Source organism: Capra hircus, chromosome 8 (genome assembly GCF_001704415.2).
Source record: "Capra hircus breed San Clemente chromosome 8, ASM170441v1, whole genome shotgun sequence".
Classification (NCBI taxonomy): Eukaryota; Metazoa; Chordata; class Mammalia; order Artiodactyla; family Bovidae; genus Capra; species Capra hircus.
The window spans coordinates 76,952,986-76,969,974 of record NC_030815.1 but is presented as its reverse complement, the minus strand read 5'-3'; the positions used below and the strand labels follow the sequence as shown (position 1 = coordinate 76,969,974).

The window sequence follows — 16,989 nt, the reverse complement described above, 5'->3', positions numbered from 1 at the left end:
AGGTGATGGTTGTACAACACTGTGAATGTCTAAAATGCCATTGAATTGTACACCTTAAAATTGTTCATTTTATCAACTTAATTAACTTCAATAAAAATAAATAGAATTGGTAGCTAAAATACTGAAAGCAATGTGAATCTTTCTCATAATCACTTTACAAACTCGTGGAGGGTTACTTCGGCTGAGCACTATGAGAGGGTTCCCCGGGTTTTACTTTGGAGCGAATCTGGCAGCCGGTTCTTGGCTCCTCCCTCACGGGGCGGGTCCAGGAGCGGAGCTTGGCAGGCAGGGGTGGGGCCCGGGAGCCGCCAGACGCCCTGACGGGCGGGGGCACGTCAGCACGAGCTTCGCCGGTTGCCGGGAGAACCCATAACAACAAAAGGCGCGGGCGGCGGCGGTGGCTGCGGCGCGGCGGAGTGAAGTGAAGCCGAGAAGTCCTGCGCTGCGCTGGCCGCCTGAGACGGGCTTTCTCGAACCGGTCTGTGAGTGGCAGGCGGTCCGGGCCGGGCTGGAGGTCCGGGTCTGGTGCGGCGACAGCGCGTCCTCTGCGCCGGCGTCCTCGGCAGGCCGTTGGGAGGAGAGGGTGCGGGCCGGGGGACTGGGACCCGCCGAGGCTTGGCTGGCGGGGTGGGCGGTTGGGGCGTCAGCAGGACGGAGGAGGGCGCCCGAGGGGCCTGAGGTCGTTGCTGGGGTCCCCCGGCGAGTGGCCGGGAAGTTGGGTGCCCCGTGAGATAGAGGGGCTTGAGGAATAGGGACGCGCGGGAACCCCGGACCGAGCCGCACGAAGTCGGATCTTGTGTATTATCTTGTGTTCATACTTCCAGCTGTGGGATCTGAAGAGGGACGGGAAAGGCCCACCCTCCATGGGGGTTTCGTTTTGTCACAGGCCTCCTTTTTCCATTGCGGATGTTGGAACTTTGCTGCATTCTAAGCTCTGCAGAAGTCTGAAAGCCCTCTCCCTTACAGCAGGAGATAATTGAGAGAGTTAGGGTGCCCAAATTCTTTCTTTGAAACATTTTTTAAAATAAAACTTCGCCCCCTCCCAGTTTGAAAAGCTTCGTAGTTTCCCTAACTTTGCTTCCTGTCTTCTTCGTCTAGTTCTTTATGCATTTGGGGCTCACTACTCATTTGCCAGAAAGTTTCTTACGAAAATATTTATTACTTACAAACTACAATTTTTAGATAATCACTACTATTGAAAAGCCAGAGGCCCAAGATGACTTCCGTATTTGGGACACTTTTCTAATCAGTAATGGCATCAGTAATCAAACATTTCTCATTCCTTTGCTCAGATTTCAGACCTCCTTTGAGTGGGTGTAAATATCACCAACCAATCATATTTTACCTTTCTTCAAATTTATTGGTTAGATAATATATATGCTTCTGATGGCTGTATTTGATCAGTATCTAAAGAAGTATAAGTACTATGGATTTAAAAAAAAGAAAAATAAATTCTTTTATACTGATTTTTTTTTTTGCTAGCTATATGTTTATGGGCCTTTATTGGTTTTTAGTGATTAGAGTAGGTGGATTTCTGTTGCCTTTGTATTCAGATTGTTTATAGATAATCCTATTTAAAAAATCAATAACGTGAAAACATCTCAATTACACTTGTACCTTTTGTTAGCAATTTTATTGGAAGTAGTTAGGTTTAGCTTAACATAGACTGTTTTGTTTTAATGTGATGGTATTAAAAAAAACTAATCTGTGTGATAGAAACTACTAATATAGGTGTTCAGAGACGTTTGGAAGAACTAAATCATACTACATCCCTGTGGTTTCTTTGGAAAAGTTTCCAATACCAAATGTTGTATAGTCCTTTATTATCCAAGAAAAGATTCACCAAATTTATGACCATTTGTTTTTTCAGTGCAGAATTTCACTAGAATGATTAAAACTGCCAAGGTTAAGTGCATCTCTTTGGCCATTAAAGATAGTTTGTTGACTCTGTTTTGGGATTTTATAGCCCAGGGGAGCTGCTATTTTTTTAACTCTCACTGGGCTCTTAGTACAGTGATGTAAATGTGTTTTTGTTACTGTGATCCTTTTCAGACTGTCCACTCCCCAAATTATAAATGCACAGTACTACTGCAGAGTTCTTTTTAAAGGCTAGTGAATACTAAATGTGTCTTAATTAACATTTTCATTGCATGTAGTGCTGAAAATATTATTTTAGTCCATTAGTCTGCTCAGTTACTAGAGAGCCCTTCTCCATAGGGCTTAGCCCCACCCCAAACTGATTACTTTTCATCTGCATTTACTTGTTACTGATTACTTGATTGTTACTTCCTTTTTCTCTTAACTTTTATAGGAATAAGACTGTGAACATTCATTTACAACTTTTTATGTCAACATATATTTTTGTTTCTTTGGGAAATATACTTGAGAGTAGCATTGCTGGGTGAAGTGATAACTGCGTTTTTAACGTTTTGAGGTACTACCAGCCTGTTCCCAATGGAGGAGGGCATGGCAGCTGACTCCAGTATTCTTGCCTGGAGAATCTCATGGACAGAGGAGCCTGGCAGGCTACAGTCCATGGAGTCGAAAAGAGCCGAACACAACTGAAGCAACTTTGCACACGCACATAGGCTATTCCAAAGTGGCTGTATCATTGTATATTCCCATAAGGGTTCCATATTCTCTACCTTCTTGCCAACACTTATGTGATCTTTTTTATAGCTATGTCAGTGTATAAAGTGATATCTGATTGTGTTTATGTATATATAATTTTATATAAATAAAATTTATTTATTATGGGCTTCCCTGGTCACTGAGATGGTAAAGAATCTGCCCGCAAAACTGGAGGCCCAGGTTTGATCCCTGGGTAGGGAAGATCCCCTGGAGAAGAAAACAGCAACCCGCTCCGATATTCTTGCCAGGAAAATGCCATGGACGGAGGAGCCTGGTGGGCTACAGTCCTTGGGGTCACAAAGAGTCGGACACTACTGAGCAACTAACCACTACACTACATGATTTTATTTATTTATTATTTCTTTATTTTTTGCTTGGTCTTTGTTGATTTGCCCTGGCTTTCTCTAGTTGCGGTGAGCTGGGGCTACTTACTCTTTGTTGTAGTGCACGGGCTTCTCATTGTGGTGGCTTCTCTTGTTGTGGGCTCTAGGCCAAGGGCTCAGTAGTTGTGGTACATGGGCTTAGTTGCCCCGCAGCATGTGGGGTCTTCCTGGACCAGGGATTGAACATGCGTACCTTGCATTCCAAGGCAGATTCTTAACCACCGGACCACCAGGGAAGCCCCCTGGGCATTTTTATATCATCCTTGAAACTCTCTTTTCAGATTTTTTGCCCACTTAAAAATTTTTTTTTTCCTTCTGAATTGTAATAGTTCTTTATGTATTCTAGACACAAATGGTTAATAGATATATGACTTGCAAGTATTTTCTCCTGTGGCTCAGCAGTATAGCCACAGGAGATATAGCCATTGGCAGGAGATGCAGGTTCAACCCTTGGGTCAGGAAGATCCCTTGGAGAAAGAAATGGCAACAATCCAGTATTCTTGCCTGGAGAATCCCAATTCATGGGGTCACAGAAGAGTCAGACATGACTGAGTGACTAAATAACAGTAGCATTCAGTGAATTGTCTTTTCACTTTCTTTCTGTTATCAATATTGTATTTTTTTACTTTTTATATTCCTTTAAAAATTTTTATTGAAGTATAGTTGATTTATAATGTTATGTTAATTTCTGCTATATAGCAAAGTGATTCAGATATATATATATATACACACACACACATTCTTTTCCATTATGATTTATCACAGGATATTGAATACAGTTCCAGTGCTATACAGTAGGACCTTGTTGTTTATCCATTCTATATATAATAGTTTGCATCTACTAACCCTAAACTCCCACTCTGTCCTTCCCTCGTCCTTTCTCCACCTTGACAACTGCAGATCTGTTCTCTATGTCTATGAGTCTTTATCTGTTTTGTAGATGAGTTAATTTGTGTCATATTTTAGATTCCACATACAAGTGATACCATATGTACTTGTATTTGTCTCACTTCATTTTGTATAATAATCTCTAAGTCTATCTATGTTGCTGCAAACGGCATTATTTTCCATTTTTATGGCTGAGTAGTATTCCATTGTCTATACATACCACATCTTCTTTATCCATTTATCTATTGATGAACATTTGGGTTATTTCCATGTCTTGATTGTTGTGAATAGTGCCAATATCTTTTCATTTTCTTGATAGTATCCTTTGCGGTACAAACTTTTAATTTGTTGAGTTCATTTTATCTGCTTTTCCTTTTACCGCTTATTGCTTTTGCTTTTGGTGACGTAAATGAGAAACCATTGCTAAATCCAGTTCAACAATGAATTACCCTTGTGTTTTCTTTTAAGACTTTTGTAGTATATACTTGCTTTACAACGTTGTGTTAGTTTCTGCTGTATAGCAAAATGAATCAGCTACTTTGTTGTTTAGTCGCTACATTGTGTCCAACCCTTTCCTGACCCAATGGACTGTAGCCTGCCAAACTCCTCTGCTATGGGATTTCCTAGGTGAGAATAGTGGAGTGGGTTGCCAATTCCTTCTCCAGGAGATCTTCTCAACTCAGGAATTGAACCTGCATCTCCTGCATTACAGGCAGATTTTTTACCGCTGAGCCATCAAGGAAGCCATATATCCCCTCTTTTTTAGCTTTCCTTCGCATTTTGGTCACCACAGATCATTTAGTAGAGTTCCTTGTGCTGTACAGTAGGGTCTCATTAATTATCTATTTTATACATAGTTTCAGTAGTGTATATATGTCAATCACAATCTCAGTCTCCCAATTCATCCAGCACACCCCTCTTCCCCCGGTATCTATATGTTTGTTCTCTCTGTGTCTCTATTTCTGCTTTGTAAATAAGATTGTCTATACCAATTTTTTCAGATTCCACATATATGTATTAATATATGATATTTATTTTTCTGACTTGCTTCACTCTGTAGGTCTCTAGGTCCATACATGTCTATGGAAATGTCCCAGTTTTGTTCCTTTTTATGTCTGAGTAATATTCCATTGTATTTTGTATGTACCATATCCTCTTTATCCATCTCTCTGTTGATAAACATTTAGATTGCTTCCATATCCTGGCTGTTGTAAATAGTGCTGCAGTGAACATAGGGGTGCATATACCATTTTGAATTATGGTTTTGTCCAAGTGTATGCCCAGGAGTGGGATTGCTGGATCACCTATGGTACTTCTGGTTTTAGTTTTTTAAGAAACCTCCATACTGTTCTCCATAGTGACCATATCAATTTACATTCCCACCAACAGTGTAAGAACATTCTCTTTTTCTTCACACCCTCTCCAGCATTTATTGTTTGTAGATTTTTTGATGATGGCCATTCTGACAGTGTGAGGCGATATGTTGTTGTAGTTTTTGATTTGCACTTCCCCTAATTAATGATGTTTAGCATCCTTTATGTGTTTTTTAGCCATCTGTATATCTTCCTTGGAGAAATGTTTGTTTAGATCTTCTGCCCATTTTTTGGTTGGGTTGTGTGTGTTTTTTAATTGAGCCGCAGGAACTGTTTGTATACAGTTTTGGAGATTAATCCTTTGTCAGTTGCTTCACTTGCAGATACTTTCTCCCTTTCTGCGGGTTGTTTTTTCTGTCTTGTTTATGGTTTCTTTTGCTGTGCAAAAGCTTTTAACTTTAATTAGGTCTCATTTCTTTATTTTTGTTTTTATTTTCATTACTCTGGGAGATGAGTCAGAAAAGATCTTATGTCATAGTGTTCTGCCTATGTTTTCCTTTAATAAGAGTTTCATTGTGTCCGACCTTACCTTTAGGTCTTTAATCCATTTTGAGTTTCTTTTTGTGTATGGTGTTAGGAAGTGTTCTAATTTCATTCTTTTACATTCGATGTCCAGTTTTCCCCGCACCACTTATTGAAGAGTCTGTCTTTCTCCATTGTATGTTTTTGCCCTCTTTGTCATAGAAATTAGGTGACCATAGGTGGGTGAGTTTATCTCTGAGCAGTCTATCCAATTATTGATCTATATTTCTGTTTTTGTGCCTGTACCATACTGTCTTGATTACTGTTGCCTGGTTATGAAATTGGGGAAGTATATCCTCCAACTTTGTCCTTTTTCAGCATTTTATTTGCTATTCTGTGTCCCTTGAATTTCCATGTGAATTTTAGAATCAGCTTTTCAATTTCTACAAAGAAGTCAGCTGGGATTTTGATAGGCGTTCTGTTTAATCTTGAGAGCAGTTTGAGGAACATTGCCATTTTAAGCTTTCCAGTCCATGAACATGAGATGTTTTTCCATTTATTTAGATCTTCTTTAGTTTCAACAATATTTTGTAGTTTTCAGAGTGTAAGTTTTACATGTCTTTTGTTAAATATATTCCTGAGCATTTGATTCTTTGTAATGTTATTGTAAATGGAATTGTTTTCTTAATTTATTTTTCAGGTTGTTCATTGTAAATATAGCTACCAACTTAATTTTTAGTGTATTAATCCCACCAGAGAATTTTAGAAAAAGTGCCACATAATTTATGAATGAAACAACAGTTTTTCTGTTAGTTTTGGTTATCTTTGAATAAAAAAATTCATTTTAAATTTACATTGACTTATGGAAATCCTTTAAACTGTTTTCATGGATTAATTTCTAACATTTGTGACAAACGGGAGATGTTATTTTTCAGTACATAGCTGTAAAGTATAATATAAGGGCTTGCTTTGTACTACTTGTGTACATATGTACAATTACCAGTTATTTCCTTGCTGTATGTTTCTAACTCCCCAGTTATTCAATATTTAAATAAATGAACTGGGAAACATATTACTGTTATAGAAAGAATGGCATGATTGAATCCCATTCACTTACCACTTTGCTTTATCATTTACTAACTCATGGCTCCCACCCCCTAAATTATTTTGCTGCAAAGCTGGACATTGTATTGTTTCATCTATAAATTATATAGGTATACTTTTTCTAGACAGATTTACTCTTTGTAGCTATCTTATATTGGAATAAAGCCTGCTCTAATTGACTTCGCTTTAGAAGATGGTTAGTTTATTAGGAAAGAAGAGTCAATAACTAAATTTTGTTTTTATTTTGATACACAGGGGTCCAGATCTTACGTAAAATGGATGTGTCTCACACTAGATGATGGATATTAAGTAGAAAATCTATTTAGTAAAATCTAAGCTGCTATGGAAGAAATACCAGTTAAAGTTGCTATAAGAATTAGACCTCTGCTGTGCAAAGAAGTTCTTCATAATCATCAAGCTTGTGTGAGAGTTATTCCAAACACCCAACAAATTATCATTGGGAGAGATAGAATCTTTACTTTTGATTTTGTTTTTGGCAAAAATTCCACTCAAGATGAAGTTTATAATACCTGTATAAAGCCATTAGTGTTGTCACTCATTGAGGGCTATAATGCAACCGTTTTTGCCTATGGACAGACTGGATCTGGGAAGACATACACCATCGGAGGAGGCCATGTTGGTAAGATTCTCATACTCTTGACTTTTATTTGAGATAATAGAAAGAAGTTGAAATACTACAGTGCCTGACACATAGTAGGTGCTTAGCATATTGATTGAATGAAATAATGAATAGGATAATTAGATGTGTTCATAAGATCATTTTTGAAAGATTTGTTTTTAAATATTGAAGTTTCATTAAACAGTTTAATTTATCATGATGTTTGCTTGAGAAAAGACCTTTAAGACAATATTCAGTGTTCAGCTCTTTGTCATTTTTTCACAGTTCTGAGATATAATTGACTTGTAACATGGTGTTAGTCCAAAGTATATAGCGTAATGATTTGATATATCTATATATTGCAGAATGATATAGCTTAACATTAGTCACCTCACATAACTGCATGTTTTTCTTGTGATGTGAACTTGTAAATTCTACTGTCTTAACAGTTTTCAAATATACAATACATATTGTTAAGTATAATCACCATGCTGTACATTACATCCCCAGAACTTAATTATCTCATAGCTGAAAGTTTTTACCTTTTGAGCACCTTCACCCATTTCGCCACCTCCCAACCCTGGTCTCTGGCAACACTTTCTCATTTTGAACAGAACTTCAAATAAGAGAGAAATGAGTTAACATCAGATTTTGCATCTTTTAGTATTATAAATGTTGAGAGCCCTGCAACTAAGACATAGAGGCAGTAGCAGAAACATATTATGTAAAGTGTTTTTAAACATTTTCTAGCCAGATTTCTATTTTATTTTTCTAGCTTTAATGAGGTGTAATTGACAAATACAGTTGTAAAATATTTAAAGTGTACAAAACTTAGAGGCAGTAGGAGAAATGTATTATGTAAAGTGTTTTTTAAACATTTTCTAGCCAGATTTCTATTTTATTTTTCTAGCTTTATTGAGGTATAATTGACAAATACAGTTGTAAAATATTTAAAGTGTACAGCGTCATTATTAGATAAACGTATACAGTATGAAAGGATTCCTCCCATCCAGTTAACATATCCATCACCTCATATATAAGCAAATTTTTACTTTTATAACAATATTTTTGGATAGAAATTCTGTTGTTTGTAATTCTAGTTGAGAAAGGCGGGATCATAGGATTTTCTTTAGAGCTGGAAGGAACCTTGAAAGTAGTTTCTCTTCCTTTCTTTGGCTCCAGCCAAAGAGCAATGAAGGGCTTATTCAGTTAGGTGGCTCGTGATGGAGCTGAGATTGAGAGCTAGGTTCTCTGCTGAGATCGTTTACTGTATTGGTTTCCCCGCCCCCCCCCCCACTAAAAACAAACTTTGAATGTTGTGCATATGTATCATGGTCTAAAATTATTGTTAATATTCTATCTATGTGTAATGATTCTCAGTGTGTTTGCTTTGATGCTTCTCAAACACTAAATACGTGACTTTCAGGAACATCTCTTTTTATAAGCAGGGATTGGTAGGGAGTTAGAGGGCAGCTGTGTTGTCTGATGCAGCTCTCATTCCAAGATTAAATGGAGGAGTCATAAGTGCCCAATATCTCCTACCCCTTCCCGTTTTTTAGAATCACAGTGATATACAATTAAGAGATTAAAGATACTAGATTATTTTAGGGTCTCATGATAAATAGTTCAGTTTTTTTCTACTACAAGTTGTGGGTTTTCTTGAGCACTTAGCTTTGTTTTTTTGATTGGCAAATGTTTTATGTTCTTTAAGACTCAGTATATGCCTTATACTAATAAGAGTTATAAAATTTTCACAGCTTGGTGACATACAGCTAAATTGTTTTTTAAAAGGCCATGAATCCAATCTTAATTCCTTAAGGGAAAAGTTATTAAAGTTATCTATTGTCCTAAAACATTTTAATTGGTCTAAATACTTCATTCGAAAAGAAATATCACCATTAGGAATAATTTTTGATTCCCCCCTACCCAGTTAAAAAAATTAATGTGAATTATAAAAAGAATTGCATATGATGCTTAAGAAATCAAATTGAACAAATGAAAGCTTTTTTCATTCCTAGGAAATAACAGCTTGCTGTGTACATTACTGTTTAGAGTCCTCTAGACATTTTCTAGGCTTACTACAAGTATTCACACATGTAGTTTTTGTTTTCTTGTTATTTGTCTATTTAATGAGGTATTTTATGCCTGTAATTCTGTAACTTTTTTTTAAATTTAACAGTATAAAGTATCATTTCATTTCTTCCCATTTAGGTCATAGGATTTCACCTTTTTTTTTTTTTGACTGCACATATAATATTCCATAGTTTAAATGGATCATAGTTCATCCATTTCAGCATTAAGGGACAGTATTAATGATTAGGTTTGATTTTTACTGTTATAAAAAGTTGCAAGGGGTTTCCTGGTGGTCTAGTGGTTATGATTTGGTGTTTTCACCACCATGGCCTAGGTTCAGTCCCTGGTCAGGGAACTTAGATCCCACAAGCTTCGGAGTGCCCCCCCAAAAAGTTGCAGTGTGTATCTTGGTACATTTAACTTTGGATCCATGTGCTAGTATTTCTGTAGAATAGATTCCTAAAAGTAAATTTGTTGAGTAATGGGTGTGTGCTAATTTGCTGTAGTCGTGTCCAATTCTGTGCGACCCTGTGGACTGCATACTGCCAGGCTCCTCTGTCCATGGGATTTTCCAGGCAGGAATACTAAAGTGGATTGCCATGCCCTCTTCCAGGGGATCTTCCCAACCCAGGGATCGAAACTACCTCTCTTATGTCTCCTGCATTGGCAGGCTGATTCTTTACCATTAGTGCTACGTGTGTGCACATTTAAAATGTGAATAGATAGTGACAAATTATTCTCCAAAAACAGTGTCCCTGTGTATATTTCCACTACCAATATATGAAAGCCATTTATTTGCTCTTATCCGTGCCAGTCACAGGAACTCATAAATTCAAAATATTTCTCTCACCATCTGGTAGGTGAAAAATTACACTTTGTTTGAAGTTGCATTTCTTGATGTATTTGTGAAAATAGCATTTTCAATTTCCCAGGCTACCTACAGAGCACCAATTCTAGGTCAGCCATCTACTGTTTGATTATTGACCATGCAAATAATGTTTTTTTCTCCAGTAAACGATTGCATTTGCAGTGGCTAGGGCTTCCCTGGTGTCTCAGATGGTAAAGAATCCGCTTGCAATGTGGGACACCTGGATTCAATCCCTGGGTTGGGAGGTCCCCTGGAGGAGGGGATGGCGACTTACTCCAGTATTCTTGTCTGGAGAATCCCCATGGACAGAGGAGCCTGGAGGGCTATATAGTCCATGGGGTAGCAAAGAGTCGGACAGGACTAAGCGACTAAGCACAGCACAGGGTACCATGTTAGGCACTGGGGTAAAATGAAAAAAAAATTTTTTTTTCAGTGTAATACATATTGAAAGTCACACTCATTTTCCTTCTTTTCAGAACCTTGAATTTACCAACTTTTACCAAGCGTAATGTCTAAAAACTTTCATTTGCATACTCTTTAAATAGTGTATAAAAGCTAAATGATGGCTGTTCAAGTATAAAACTTTATAGTTTCTTTCTGAAATAGTCTGTTTCAGGAATATAAGTGTGACATTGAATATGGGTGTTAGGTAAAAGACGACCAGGTACACCAAAAAATGTTTACCAGGCTTTAATGGCGAAGCGCTCCCGGGTGGGGTTCCTGGACCGAACGAGGCAGGTTGAGGAAATCTGCGCGCCGGGCGTCTTGGAAGTTTGGTTATATATGCACGCTGCGAGGGATGGCTGGGCTAGCGGAAGGGGGTTTGGGTAGGTTGCCGGTTCGCGGCGTCGCGAGCTGATAGGTTTCTCTATGCGGCTGGGGCGGGGTGGCTTATGCAGCTGAGGCGGCGCAGTTCATGCAGCTGGGGCTGGGCGGCTTTAGCTGGCGGAGTGTGCTGTCATTGGTCCCCGGGATCTGGGAGGCTCCCTCCGTTAGGGACTTCGCCCACAGGCGGGGGAGAGGAGGGGGCGGCTCGTCATGGCAACCGGCGAAGTGTGCTGTCATTGGTCCCTGGGATCTGGGAGGATCCTCCATTAGGGACTTTCTCGCGGGAGGGAGAGGAGGGGCGGCCAATCATGGCCCCCGGGGTCCGACCTTACAATGGGATCTTTTGGTTACCAGAATACAGTTTGAAGCTTTAATTATAAGTATTATTTGTAATTCAGCTTTTTGTTACATCTTTTGAATTGCTGTGCTTTATCTGTTGAAATGGGAAATGAATGAGCTGTTTCTGATCAGCCTCATATTCTGACTAAGCTAGAATGCATATATAATGCTGGAGTTTATAAATAGTGCTATTGGCTAGTTCCTGGAAGCTCTCTAGAAGGCATTTTCACTTTCTTGTACTGGGAAAACCTGCAGCTTCCTTCACTTGCCACACGATGGTGATCTTGCATCTTTTTTTGGTTTTTTGGTGGTGCCCTGGGCAGTGAAAGTGCAGTCCTAACCACTGAACCACCAGGGAATTCCCCTGTCTTGCATCTTGAATTAAGTGAATGACTGTCCAGGTTAATAAGGCTCAGGTTTTCAGAATGTCTGTTGCCTAAAATTTGAACATTGATAATCTTCAACTTGAAAGCGAGTTGTTTTTAAGGTTCATTTGTAAGCCATTTTTTTTGTAGCTTGGAATGTATTTTCCATGAAAGTGAAGGTGTTAGTTCCTCAGTTGTGTCCAACTCTTTGCGACCCCATGCACTATAGCATGCCAGGCTCCTCTATCCATGGAATTCTCCAGGCAAGAATACCAGAGTCGGTTGCCATTTTCCTGCTCCAGGGGATCTTCCCAACCCAGGGATCGAAGCCAGGTCTCCTGCATTGCAGGTGGATTCTGAACCACCAGGGGAAAAAAGCTCAAGCTTTTTTCAAAATGTGCTTTTTGGCTAAGTGTCAAGAAATATGACACCAATATATTTTTTTAAGGGTTCTTGCTAACATAAATGAGTTGCATTCCATTGATTTGGAATACAATAATAGTCTACCTGCATTGTAATAAATGGTCTAAAGAGAGATATTTTAGTGCATAGGACTGTGAGATAAGTTGACCTAACCTGGGCTCAGTTTCTACTACCTCTGTCTGTTTTGAACTTCATTGGTACCAGTAATGCCTGTTGCATTCCTGGGGCTTTTAGTGTTTCTTTATAAATCTTTTATTTTTGCCTTAAACCGTTTTGTTGTTGTCGTCTTGTCATTTGATTGTCAGCATTTTTGTTTTGTGCTTTTTCCAATTCTATACAGCATATTTAGTTTATTTTTGTAATCTATATTTAAAACTTTTAGATTATATATGTACTTCTGAAGGTAAAAATTCAAGTATTACAACTGTGAAAGTTTTCCTTTCTTTTCTCTCCCTGTCCTAACTCCCCAGAGGTAACCATTTTTTTGTGAATTTTTTCAGAAGTACCCTTCACATAGATCTATATGTGTGTTTTCTTTTACCCAAGTGAAATTTGCTCTGCAGTTTCTTTTTCACTTTATGGATCTTAGACATCTGTTTAAAAATAGATGCATGATATACCATTGTTAACCATTCTCCTACTAATGGATTTGTTAGTGTTCGGAATTTTTTCTCAATTACAAGACATCTTCCAGTTCAGTTCAGTTGCTCATTTGTGTCCGACCTTTGTGACCCCATGAACTGCAGCACGCAGGCCTCCCTGTCCATCACCAACTCCCAGAGTTTACCCAAACTCATGTTCATTGAGTCAGTGAAGCCATCCAACCACCTCATCTGCTGTCACCCCCTTCTCCTCCTGCCCTCAGTCTTTCCCAGCATCAGGGTCTTTTCAAATGAGTCAGCTCTTCGCATCAGGTGGCTGAAGTATTGGAGTTACAGCTTCAACATCAATCCTTCCAATGAACATCCAGGACTGATCTCCTTAAGGATGGACTGGGTGGATCTTCTTGCAGTCCAAGGGATTCTCAAGAGTCTTCAACACCACAGTTCAAAAGCATCAATTCTTTGGCGCTCAGCTTTATAGTCCAACTCTCACACCCATACATGACTAATGGAAAAACCATAGCCTTGACTAGACGGACCTTTGTTGGCAAAGTAATGTCTCTGCTTTTTAATATACTGTCTGCTGCTGCGGCTGCTAAGTCGCTTCAGTCATGTCCAACTCTGTGTGACCCCATAGACGGCAGCCCACCAGGCTCCCCCGTCCCTGGGATTCTCCAGGCAAGAACACTGGAGTGGGTTGCCATTTCCTCCTCCAATGCATGAAAGTGAAAAGTGAAAGTGAAGTCGCTTAAGTCATGTACGACTCATAGCGACCCCATGGACTGCAGCCTTCCAGGCTCCTTTGTCCATGGGATTTGCCAGGCAAGAGAACTGGAGTGGGTTGCTATTGCCTTCTCTGAATATGCTGTCTAGGTTGGTCATAACTTTCCTTCCAAGGAATGTCTTTTAATTTCATGGCTGCAGTCACCATCTGCAGTGATTTTGGAGCCCCCAAAATAAAGTCTGACACTGTTTCCACTGTTTCTCCATCTATTTCCCATGAAGTGATGGGACCAGATGCCATGATCTTCGTTTTCTGAATGTTAAGCTTTAAGCCAACTTTTTCACTCTCCTCTTTCACTTTCATTAAGAGGCTTTTTAGTTCCTCTTCACTTTCTGCCATAAGGGTGGTGTCATCTGCATATCTGAGGTTATTGAGATTTCTCCTGGCAATCTTGATTCCAGCTTGTGCTTCTTCCAGCCCAGCATTTCTCATGATGTACTCTGCATAGAAGTTAAATAAGCAGGGTGACAATATACAGCCTTGACATACTCCTTTTCCTATTTGGAACCAGTCTGTTGTTCCATGTCCAGTTCTAACTGTTGCTTCCTGACCTGCATATAGGTTTCTCAAGAGGCAGGTCAGGTGGTCTGGTATTCCCATCTCTTTCAAAATTTTCCACAGTTTATTGTGATCCCTACATTCAAAGGCTTTGGCATAGTCAGTAAAGCAGAAACAAAACATCCTTGCTGATCCTTATATAACACATTTGGTTGTATGTGCATGTATTTCCGTAGAACTATCTCTGAGTCAGAGAGTGATTATGGTTTCAACTTTTGATACTATAGAAACTAATGGTTCTCCAAAAAAGCTGTCTGAGTTTACATTCTCATTGTGTTTTAGAGGACCAATTTGCTCACCTTGAGGAAATGGGGCATAATCAATTTTAAAAATCTTTGCTCACATGGTATTTTAAACAGTGAATAATCATAGTGATCAGATCATTGTGAACACAGTCTTTCATCAGTTACAACAGTGTGATTTTAATAGTATTTTAGTGTTAATAATTAAGAGAATGCTGGTTAATTCAGTCTTTACTGTATCTTAAAATAATTAATAGCATTGCCCACTTCCCCTTTCTCTACCCACTCCACGTGCCATCCACCATCCCATGTCTCTGCTCCTCTTTGTAGCAGAACTTTGAAAGTGTCATTCATCTGTGACTCATGGTGTCAGTTCTCTCCATCTGACACGGCAGTTGTCAAGATATCACAGATGACCTTCACTTTATTAAATGTGTTGGTCATTCCAGTCAAACTGGCCTTTCAGCAAACTTGGTACATACTCTTCACTTGGATTTCAGGTCACCACATTCATAGTTTTCCTCCTACTCTCTTGCTAGTAGTTCCTCTTAAGTGAACCCACAAATGGTTAAATGCCCAGAGCTCACTCTTTGGTGCTCTTCTCTTCTGGCTCTCAGCGGTTCCTCTTGATCTCAACCAGCCCCATGATATTAAATACTGTTAGGTAAAAGACGACCAGGTACACCCCAAAAATGTTTAACGGGCTGTAATGGCGAAGCGCTCCCGGGCGGGGTTCCCAGACCCGAAAGGGGCAGGTCGAGGAAATCTGCGTGCCCAGACCGCGTTGGAAGTTTGTTTATATATGCAAGTTGCGAGGGATGGCTGGGCTAGCGGATGGAGGTTTGGATAGGCTGCTGGTTCCTGGCGTCGCGAGCTGATAGGTTTCTCTCTGCGGCTGGGGCGGGGCGGCTTTAGCTGGCAGAGTGTGCTGTCATTAGTCCCTGGCATCTGGGCGGATCCTCCGTTAGGGACTTTCCCGCCGGCGGGAGGGAGAGGAGGGGCGGCCCATCATGGGCCCCGGGGTCCGACCTTACAAATACCATCTATATGTAGCTACCTGACTTCCAATTTTTAACCTCCAGTCCAGACTACTGTCTTGAACTCTGATCTCGTATATCCAACCACACCCTCTTAGTTGTATCCTTAGTAGATATCTCACACTTAATAAATCAAAAAATGAACTTCTGCCATTTTTCCCTTAAATTAACTCAATACACACTCTTCCCCTTGTCAGTTGATGACGGCTCCACTTACTGAAGGCAAAACCTTAGAGTTGTCCTTGACTCATCACTTTCCCTCACATTCTGCATCCAGCCTGTCAGGGCATCTTAATGGCTCTCCGTTCAACATAAATCTAGAATCTGGTCACTTGTCATCTTTCTCTGCTGCCAACTTTGTGTCACCATCATGTCCTCCTCTCCCTTGAACTCTCTAGATTCCTGGGTTAGTGCACTGGTCTCCTAAGTGGTCTCCCACTTCTACCCCTGCCCTTCTATGATCGATGTAAAACCCAGCAGATGGAGTGGTCTCAAATTCCAGCTTACTGCTCTGCTCCAGTGAGACTCATGTCACTCAGAATACGACCTAAAGCCTATCGTGGTCTGCAGGCACCTGCATGCTCTGATTTCTGTCACCTCTCTGACCTTGGACCCTGCCTCTCTCCCCTTGGCCCCTCTGCTCCAGCTACACTGGCTTCCTTTGTTTCTGGACCACACTATTTTAGCACATTTGCCCTTGCTGTTCTGTCTGGGACACTCAGATATATACATGGCTCCTCTGCCACCTCATTCAAGTTTCTCCTCAAATGTCAGCTTTTCTGTGATGCCCACATTATGACTTTCCAATTTAAAGTTGCAATCGCCTTCCACCCAAATACCCTTACACCTCCAGTCCCCCTTACCTTGCCTTATTTTTTTCTCCAGGCATACCTAATGCCTTTTAATATATGATATAATTCACTTATTCTTCTTTTGCTGTTGTCTGTCTCTCCTAGTACAGTTCCATAAGGGCAGGGATCTTTTCCCTGATTTGTTCACTGATGGTTCCTGGGGTCCTAGAATACTGCCTGGCACATAGTAGGTACTATATAAATATTTAATGAATGCATGAATGAAGTTTGAGTAAGCGCACGCATGTGAAAACTTTTGCTCCTGAATTTTATAGTTACGGTTTTTAAAAATTTGTAATAGAAATTTGAGAAAGTAAATTTATTGATGATAATTTTTTTAATCTTTAAAAATTTATTTTGAATGGGAGGATAATTGCTTTACAGTGTTGTGTTGGTTTCTGCCATACAGCAGTGTGAATCAGCCATAAGTATTCATATGTCCCTTCCCTCTTGAATTTCCCTCCCACTCTCCCCACCCTATTCCCACTCCTCTAGGTTGTTACAGAGCTCTAGATTGAGCTCCCTGATTGTAAATTTATTGCTTGTAGCTTTTCTTATA

General features: G+C 39.8%; 1 protein-coding gene across 2 annotated transcripts in view; it reads left to right on the top strand.

Annotated features, from left to right (window-relative positions):
- The window catches only part of KIF27 (kinesin family member 27), a 90,236-nt gene continuing 73,532 nt past the window's right edge, over positions 286–16,989 (top strand). For both annotated transcript variants that reach the window (XM_018052416.1, XM_018052417.1), the window contains exons 1-2: positions 286–478; positions 7,097–7,481. In XM_018052416.1, coding sequence (XP_017907905.1) covers positions 7,184–7,481 — 298 coding nt within the window. In that variant the 5' untranslated portion in view covers positions 286–478; positions 7,097–7,183. The remainder of the gene's footprint in view (positions 479–7,096; positions 7,482–16,989) is intronic.